General features: G+C 35.3%; 1 protein-coding gene across 1 annotated transcript; it reads left to right on the top strand.

Moving 5' to 3' along the window:
• The first annotated feature begins 606 nt into the window (after positions 1–606).
• LOC123253128 (vomeronasal type-1 receptor 1-like) lies at positions 607–6,691 on the top strand. Its single transcript, XM_044682419.1, has 2 exons — positions 607–717; positions 5,717–6,691. Exons 1-2 carry the CDS (start codon positions 607–609, stop codon positions 6,689–6,691), a joined length of 1,086 nt encoding a protein of 361 aa, XP_044538354.1.
• The last annotated feature ends 3,094 nt before the right edge of the window (positions 6,692–9,785 follow it).

Genomic DNA, 9,785 nt, shown 5'->3' with positions numbered 1-9,785 from the left:
AAAGGAACCTACTTGACCCTTAAAAAGATGACCATCAGTGATTCCTACAGAAGAACTCACCAGCAGCCCCAGAATGCAGGCATAGAGCCCTTCATTCATCATCTCACAGCAATCCAGACTCACTTTTCCTTACTAGGGGTTTAGTAGAGTCTGCTCAAACTTAAATATGAGAGTTGATTATTAAACCTGCAATGTGTGCATTTACAGCTCAGAAATTGAAAAATTCTACAAACCAGGCTTTTGTTTATTATTTTGTTGTTTTCTAGACTTAGGAAAGTGATGTGAAAACGTTAAGAATGTAAACTGAACTTAAAAGTATGCCGAGCATATTTTTTTTCCAGAGCACAGTTTGTGAAACATCTAGCAGGAAAATTATGCCATGACTTTCACAAAGTTAAACTTCTACTTCTCATGCAGAGGAAAAATATCTTTTCAGCTCCTCATGAATGACCCTTTGGAGATTCTCATGAATCAATAGTTACTGTTGACACTGCTTTTCACCTGAGGCAAAAGTTTGTTTCTTATTCAGACGTGCCTCAAATTCCCCTCACAGTCAAATGTTCTTTTTTCCACCCAGTGACATGATAATAATACCTCTTGGGGGAAATGAGCTCAGACTTTGCTGCCTCTATAACTCCAGACACAGATATGCCACCACACACATGTGCACATATTTCTGCAGTTCTATCCCCTGTACTGGCCACAGAAAACAGTCTGGTGAGTAATACTGGGATGGGGGAGGGGTGTTTAACCTCAGAGATAGGAATTGATGGAAAATCCTTTCCAGGAGTCAGAGACTAGATTGGTCTCTGAGTGCTGAAATCAGGTATAAATGATACCTAAATAGAAATAGTGGGGTTTTTGAGGACACAGGAAAGGTATTATGCCTAGTCTAGACTCATCTAGGCTGGATTTGACTATAGACACCCAGCTCCTTTTTTCCATTCCTTTAATTCATCTGACTTCAATATTCATCATTGTCTTCACCCAATATGATGCAGCACCCTGCTGTCTATTTTGGTAGGATAAAGAGAAGAGATGAAGAGTACATGCCTGGCAAGGGGTGTATGCCTTTTGTTTCCCAACATGTGCTATATATCAGAGTGGCACTCATAAACTGCCAGCTTTCTGTGGATCCAGGACTTTTAGGCTTCCTAGATATCTCCTCACTATATGCTTCTGTTTTCTTCTCTGGTTCTGTCCAAGATTCTCTCTGGCTCCTAGTCACTCAGTGACATTCAGAGTGTAATATTATTATATTCTACATTATTGTAGAATTCTACATAATTGAAGAACCTTATTATACAAATTTCTCTTCATAAAGAGAACAAACTCTGCTCTTGTTCTCTCTGTCTGCCTCTATCTATGTGTTCAGAAATTGGCTATTCAAGCATCCTTGACTAATGGAATAACCCTTTATGTGAAGTCAGAGAACTTGTGATCAAAGGTTCAGTTTAACACTGTCCCTCAATTCCTCACTGTAAAAAAAAAAATTCTGGCTTGCAATCCTAATGATTTCATTAGATCATCCCCTTATGGAGGACTAAAGTTTGGGATTTTTGCTTTATTTTGCTTTTGTACTCTGGGTCCTGTGGGCAACACACAGATTGATGATATGTTAAGAGTCACACATCTAGTAAGTGTCTGAGGTCGTATTTGAACTCAGTCTTTTTGAAGTCACCTCCATTATACTGCCTTGGGAGGCCACCTTAAAAAATGATGTGTATAAAATTACTCAATAAAAATAATCACAGTTTCTTAATAGAATTATAAAAAGGATAAGGTGACTGATGTAACATTCCAAGATGCTGAAATTTAGAATAAATACATAGAAATTCTAGTCCTTTTGCTGATAGAAATAAAGTATGCTTTATTCCTAATTTTATTTATCTGAGCTTAAGATTTTATTGCCCAGGAAGCTCTTTGTGTTTAAAATATCCCTCCCAATTCAGATCAGTCATTCTCCAACATCTTGGAGTTTCTTAGAACACTGTCACTATAATTTCCTAGCCCAGTCATATAAGAAGGACTTGAATTTGATTGACCTAATACCAAAGATCCATCCACTTGTCTACATTACCTCTTGAAAACAATTTGACAAGACCAACCACTTAAAATAGGAAATGTATGATTTGTTTCCTTCTCACACCAGAACTCCTTAATGGTCCCCATCTTTCCCTTTACAATAGCTTCACCTTATATCTAAACCTATATTTCCTCCTAGGACAGAATTTCACTCAGCATAGGTATTTGTGTCCTGAGGTCCAAGGTATCTCCCAGATCCCCAGCCTTTTATTGTCACTGAATAATTAAATTACTTTAGGTAGTATTATTATTTTAAATGAGGATAGGTGCCCCAGTGGATAGAGTGTCAGGTGTGGAGTCATAAAGACTCATCTTTCCGAGTTCAAATCTTTTCTCAGTTACTTATTAGTTGTATTATCCTGGGAAAGCAGTTTAACCTTATTTACCTGTGTAGTTCATCTGTAAAATGAACTGGAGAAGTAAATGGAAAACCTTTCAATTATCATTTTCTATAAAACCCTATCTAGGCTCCCAAGTTATCAGGCATGACAGAAATGACAGAACAATAAAATTGACATTTGTAAGATGGTAATTTGGCAATATTTTATAATATCTCAGGGTATTCATGACTAATTAACAATTCTCTAAATCTCTAAGTTTGTCTTTATTTCCACAAAGAGTATTTTGTAGTTATAGTCATTTAATTTCTGTCTGTCTGAGTAGATAATTGCCCAAGTACTTTATATATATTATAGATATTTGGCGTGGAATTTCTCTTTCAATCTTGTTGGTAATATACAAAAATACTGATGATTTAGGTGGATTTCTTTTGTATACTGCATATATCCTTGCCAAATTTTTGTTTGCATTTATTCTTATTTTAAAAACCATCAAACCATGTGAGAAAGTGATCATTTTGCTTCCTCTTTGCCAATGTTTATTCCCTCCATTTTTTTCTTGTGTGATTACAATTGCTAATATTTCCAGAACTATGTTAAATAGTCATAATGCTGATCCTTGCTATACCCACTCCTTTTATTTGAAGGGAATCCAACTTTATATTGAACTTATCTTACAAAGCTAATAAAGGAATAGCTTGAACTTTTTCCAAAATACCATCATTGACTATTTGATAAGTTTTCCTTTAATAGTTTTGCTTGTGTGTCTTTAATCCATATAGTTCTCCTACATTTGTCTCCTACATTTTAGATATCTTGAAGGTTGCTTAGTTTGTCAATTCTTTTGCTACTATTGTACAGAATTTATGTAATATTAGAATTTGTCCTTGGAATTATTGATGATAGAATCCACTTTTAAAATTTTTCAGATAATGGGGTTTTGAGGGAGGATGTTCACTTTTACTTGGGAAAATATTTTTCTAATATTTGAGTGTTTACATATTTTTTCTATTAACATAGGTATTAATATTGTGTAACTCACTGATGTTGTCTGTATTATGGTTTTGTTGTCATAGATTTGGGCAAAATTATTTTAAATAATTTTATTCCATCTTCAAATTAACTGAATTTTATTTCTAGTTTAACATTAAAATATTATTTTCTCATTTTATGAATAAAACTATGTAACTTTATTTTTTAAAATTCTAACTTTTGTATATCAATTCAGTGTGGTTCTTCTGCCATGGATTTTGTTACTTTCTTCTTTAATTTTCAGAATGTCTATTTTGAGTTTTAGATGAAGGAATTGAAAACTTTTTTTCCAATTTTTTGTTGCATGCACAAATCATGCATTTGTCCTTTCTCATTTTTGTTGATGAAAGCATTTAGAGGGTTGCTTAAGGACTGCTTGTTTGCATCCATATATTTTGGAACACCTGATTGCTTTGAATTTATTTTGATTACATTTTCAGGTTTTATAATTTTTCTTTAATCTATTCAATTCTGTATCATTAAATTATGCAGGCTCAAATCAATTTAATTCTTTGCTCAAAGTCCCTTCATTGAAAAAAATTTTTGCATTTTCTTCAATTAAAATGATTAACTTCTTTGTTTCTCCATTTGATGTATTAGCTTTGTGGCAAAATGAGTAGAGCAGTGGACCAATAATGAGGGAGATATTTCCATTACAAAATTCAATTACAAAAGCAAAATCATCTTGAATTGAGATAAACCATCAAGCAATCAGAGTCAGGCCTCTGGCCTGGCCAAACATTCTGCCAGGAAGGCTTCAGGATATCAACTTCTTTAGAAACCTACTGAAAACTTAGTATAAATTCAATATATAGATAAGGTTGAGGATTCATTCTTAATCCCTTTTTCCTCATTATTCACCCCCACCTTTCCTTTACCTTATTTGTCATCACAAAATTAGTTAATATAAAGAAAATAATACTGACCTGGTTTATTCTCAACATTTCAAGGGAGAGTTTGTCAGTTATTGCCTCTCCTGACAATTAATGAAGAAAACTTTATAATTCTTGTTCTAGTTTAAATCCAACAATAGCAGTCAGAAACAGAGTTCAGAGTTCATTATCCTTGAGGTATTGTATATAACCTAATTACTAATTGAGGGACACTAATTACTCCCTCATTAATCAGTGGAAGTAGGTGGAGTCAAGTGAGCAACTCATTTCTGTTAGTTGATTCATAATAAATCACAAGCAGCAGCAGGGTCATTGAAGCAGATTCTAAGTAAACTCATTTTATCATTCATATAGGAGGTTTCACCAATAGCTCCTATTGCTCCATACCTCTTCCATTTAGTCCCAAAGGGTATTCATTTATTTTTTACAACACCTATCCTATATGAAAATAAGCCAAAATAAGGTCCAGATGGGAAAATAAATTGTCTATTGATTGGTCTAGGATTTAAGGGCTGTAAATAATCATGTCATTAAGAGACATCCTGTGTTTCCCAGTCCAACCACAATTATTTCCTCTATTCCCAGCACAGTCAAATATTTTACTGTGGTTGATTTGTGTTCAGCATTTTTCTTAATACTTCCTCATGAAAATTCAAGGAATATCTTTGCCTTTACCTGGAAAGGTTTACATTGGACATGGGGTCAGTTACCACAAGGGTTCATGGAAAGTTCCACATTGTTCTCACAGTTTTTAAGATGTAATTTGGAAAATATTAGGTTTAAGGTGAGCTGCTTGATGCAATTTGTAGATGATTGATCTTGGCCTCAGCAAATGCCACAATATGCCAGGAAGATAGCAAATATCTCCTTTTAGAGCTATGTAAGAGAGGCCACAAATCTCTAAGTCAAAGTTTCAGTGGTTTCTCCCCAAAGTAGAATATTTATGGTTCTTTTAAACTGCTAGTGCCCATTCCATTTCCCCTAAGCACACTGAAGATATTCAGAAACTGAGCACCCCCTCCACTAAGAAATACTTGAAGGTAATTTTAGGAGGAACAGGATTTTGTAGGCAGAGGATCTCTTGCTATGGAGAAATCACCAAGCACCTTATAGCTCTGACAAAAAATACAGTCCCTGAACTACTTAAATTAAAGGTGAAACACCTGTCAACTATTTCAAAAAATACATAGTTAGTAATTCATGGATATATTTGTATTCACAAGTTGAATACATATCTCATAAATATTTGAGGAATACTACTTATCTGGGAAGTTTCTCCATTCTTTATATAGAAGTTAAATATGTTATACAATTATATTGGGAAATATTTACTCTGGAAAAGTCACATTCCCCTCTTTTTCTCCCCAGGTCACTTTAGATCTGATAGCAAAGGCCTCCAAGATTCCCCAAGGAATGAGCTCTTATGAAGAAGACCTGAATATTTTCTACCTGAGTGTGATTTTGTTTGGAGTCTTAGGGAACATGTTCCTCCTTTATCTACACAGTCTTAAGTTAATCACTGGTCACAGGAGAAGACAATTAAGCCTGATAATCATCAATTTAGCCATCTCTCACATTTTAATGATTCTGTTCAGGGGCATCTCCACAATAATATCAAACTGGGGATGGAGAACTTTCCTGGATCTCACAATGGGTAATATCTTAAATTACTTCATAAGAGTGACCCGAGGCCTTAGTCTTTGTAGCACCTGCCTTCTGAGTGTCTTCCAGGCCATCACCATCAGTCCCAGCAGCCTGAAGTGGGCAGAGATTAAAACTCGAGCTCAAAAGTATATTCTTCCCTGCTGCCTCCTGAGCTGGATTTTCAGTCTTCTTTTTGATATTGCTGTGCCTCTGACTGTGAGTAGTCCAAGGAACAGTAGTAATGAAAGATGGCGAATTGGGCATGTTTCTTTTGACCAAAATGACATAAGTATAAGAATTTTAACTTTTGAGTCAATTGTTGATGCTCTTTTTATGGGTCTCATGATCTTCTCCAGTGGCTATATGATGATTATCCTGTACAAACACAACCAGAGAATCCAACACATACACAGCATCAGCTTCTTCCAGAAAACCTCCCCTGAGGCAAGAGCAACCAAAGCAATCCTGATGTTGGTGATCACCTTTGTCTGCTTTAACTCAGCCAGTTCCCCTTTTGTAATTTATACAGCTTCTTCTAGAATAACCAGACACTGGGGCCTACGGTTGACTGTTGCTCTTTCAATGTTTTTTCCAATAGTCAGCCCTTTTATGTTGATCAACATTGACACCCAAATGTCCATGCCTTTTCGTACTCTCTTAGGTTTCCAGAGGTCCTGTCAGGAAAGACTCCCTAGTTGAGAGGAACTCCTGGGGAAAATGGAAAGAATTGAGCTTAGAAGAGGATTATATCAACAACTTAAACTATATCAAAAATTTGCTCAAAATGGATAAACAACTTGAATATAAAAAGTCATATCATCAAACAACTGTAGGACAAAAGGAGGAGAGGAATTTCACAACTATAAATAAAGGTTGAATTCTTATCCAAACAAAAGATAGATTTGATCATAATGAAACTAATAAATAATTTGAAGTATATTGGAAAAAATTTTAAACTGTTCCCAAATTTTTTTCAGTAAAAACAACATAAGAATATTCTCAACAGGGAGGAAAATTTATAAAAAAAAAAAACCTTTATTGAGTCTGATACCTAATATGACTAAAGAAATTAAGAAATCTGGGCCAAAATTCTAGAATTCTGAGCTACCATATGTATCTTGTGCCAAAATCAGCATTTAGATGTTCAGTTTGTTTTCATAGTCTTTTGACAGTTAATTAATATCAGTGATTTTTAAAAAAACCTCCTTACATTCTGCCTTAGAATCAATACTGTGCAGAAGAGTTGTAAGGGCTAAGCAATGGGGGTTAAGTTACTTGCCCAGGGTCACACAATGAGGAAGTGTCAGATTTTAACCAAGGATCTCCCATATCTGGGCCTGGTTCTCAATCCACTGAACCACATAGCTGCCTCCAGTGATTTAAAAAAAATCAAATGTTCAGAGTATTTTTGTTACTAATTAATAAATTATAGTAAAAGGTCCAAGCATTGTATTGATCCTATATCTAATACTCTATATTCAACCCATCACAATGAATCTGGGAAGAGACCTAGAGATAAAATAGAGTCATCTCTCTGAGTTATAGAATCTGAGGAACTTGTTATCAATGTAAATTCTTATAAAAGCAGATACTACTAGTAATAAATTCATCTTCTATAACTGACCCAATAGTTGTTTCTCTTATCTTTATCTGGAATGAGCACTCAGTCAAGCTGAGTATTTAACATTCCAGGGTGGAAAACAGAAACCCTTAAGCCCCTGATGACAAACTTATGACATAAGTGTCAATTGACATGCATAGTCATTTTTGATGACATGTGGCCACATACAGAGAAGTATAGGGCTGCATGCCAAGGATGAAACATTTACCTTAGTGTAGTGTAGACACTCTCTGCTAGAGGTCTATAGGCCAAAACAACAGAACTCTGGCACAGAGCATCTAGTTCTGGGATTTTCAGGCCTTTAGAGGACGTTTGACCTTACTTCAAGCAGAAGAACAGGGAGCAAATGAATGCTGTGGGAGACACATCTCTCGGGGTCCTGTGATCGCCATTGCCGTGACCTAAACATTGATACCTCTAAAGTTGTGTCAGTGGCAACAGAGGGGGCACCAAACACAGCAGGGAAAAAAGTCAGATTTTTCAAATTGTTTACAGAAGCTATTGGACATCTGATTGTGCCTTTTCATTGTATTATCCATTAGGAGGCTTTATGTACCAAGGCAGGATTCACCAACTTAAATGACTTAATGTCAGTTGTTACAAAAATAGTTAATTTAATAGCTGCTTGCCCCCTTCACAAGTGAGAATTTTCTGCACTTTTACTAGAGGTTGATTCCACCTACAGGACTGCTGATGTAAAATAATGTAAGATGGCTGAGCTGAGGCAACGTTTTTGAGCATTTTCTTGAGCAATTTGAAGAAATTAAGGTATTTCTTGAGGATAAGAACCTGGGAAACTTTCCTCAACTCAATGATGATAAGTGGGTCAAAACCCTGATGTTTTTTACAGATCTCTCTGTTCATATAAACAAACTGAATTTTAAGTTACAAGGTTTTGGCAAAAGTACTGATGTTATGTTTCAATACATAAAAGATTTTGAAAGTAAACTTAAAATTTTCAAGAGAGGTGTAGAAACTAAAACTTATAAGTATTTTCCTCATATTTTGAGAAGGTCCGGGCAGCTGTTCAAAATGAAACATAACTCTTGCATATAAAGTACCAGCATGCTTTAGATTCATTAATTGACCAGTTCAGTGATAGATTTAATCAATTTAGAAGCCTAGAACTGACCATGAAAATAATTAAGTATCCTGATGTAGTGGTCAAGAGTAGTTTGGAATCAAATGGTTTCCAATGGGTGCAAATTGATGACTTGGAGATGCAACTTGCAGAATTTCAAGACAGCATCTGGACCAAGGAGTTTGTCAACTTGAGGATAAAGCTTGAGAATCTGGATAGGTCCTGTTTGGAGAATCAAGAAGAATGCCACTACAAACAGGAAATTTGGAGTGCCTGGAACCAATTAACAGACACTTTTAGTACCCTGAAAAATACAGCAATGGCTTTACTCACAATTTTTCCCTCTACATACTTTTGTGAGACCTTATTCTCAGCATTAAATAATATCAAAACCAACAAAAGAAACAGATTGACAAATTAAGTTAGTAGCACTTGCTTGGACTTGAAGTGTACAAAATATCAAACTTCAATTAAAGATTTAGTGGCTAAATGAATTTTCATTAGCCAATGAAATTCAGCAATGAAAAAGGCACTAATAGGCAGGTTAGTTAAAGAATTCCCCCTCCTCCTCTCTTATCTCAGTTCATGGCACCCCTCAAAAGTTAAATACTATCAAGATCAACAAAAGAAACAAATATCTTGAATAGGACAAACTATTCAGTCAGTAAACTCTACCACTTTTTATTCCTCCTCTTTAAACAAGCATGTTCAAATAGATAATGAATTTGTCTCTTATAGACCTATGTACACCACCCAAAAATTCCAAAGAAAGGATATTATATTTTCTCTTAAAAGGAATTGGAGGGGAAAGGTGGAGCCAATAGGAATGAGAACAGGTCACAATTCATTTAAATTCTTCCATCATTTCCCAGCAATTGACTTTAAAAATAACACTTAATTCACGTTTTGGAGGGTCAAAACCAACAAAAGGACAAACTAAGACATTCTCTAGACTGAAAACATAGAAAATTGGCAGGAGTGGTCTGTGGCAATGGTGTTAGGGACAACCTGGTGTATAGCATCAGCATCACTCATGGGCCTTGCAGGTGGCTGCAACAGTGGGAGTATCAGGAGCTATTAGATCTCTCTCA

Source organism: Gracilinanus agilis, chromosome 6, assembly GCF_016433145.1.
Source record: "Gracilinanus agilis isolate LMUSP501 chromosome 6, AgileGrace, whole genome shotgun sequence".
Lineage (NCBI taxonomy): Eukaryota > Metazoa > Chordata > Mammalia > Didelphimorphia > Didelphidae > Gracilinanus > Gracilinanus agilis.
The sequence above is the reverse complement of the archived record's forward strand: the minus strand, read 5'-3'. Positions and strand labels throughout refer to the sequence as shown.

Excerpts from the sequence above, each read along its gene's own strand:
- LOC123253128 (XM_044682419.1), top strand. The coding sequence starts at position 607 with ATGAGCTCAGACTTTGCTGCCTCTATAACTCCAGACACAGATATGCCA. Across the intron at positions 718-5,716 it reads TGGCCACAGAAAACAGTCTG|GTCACTTTAGATCTGATAGC; the intron begins GTGAGTAATACT and ends TTTTCTCCCCAG.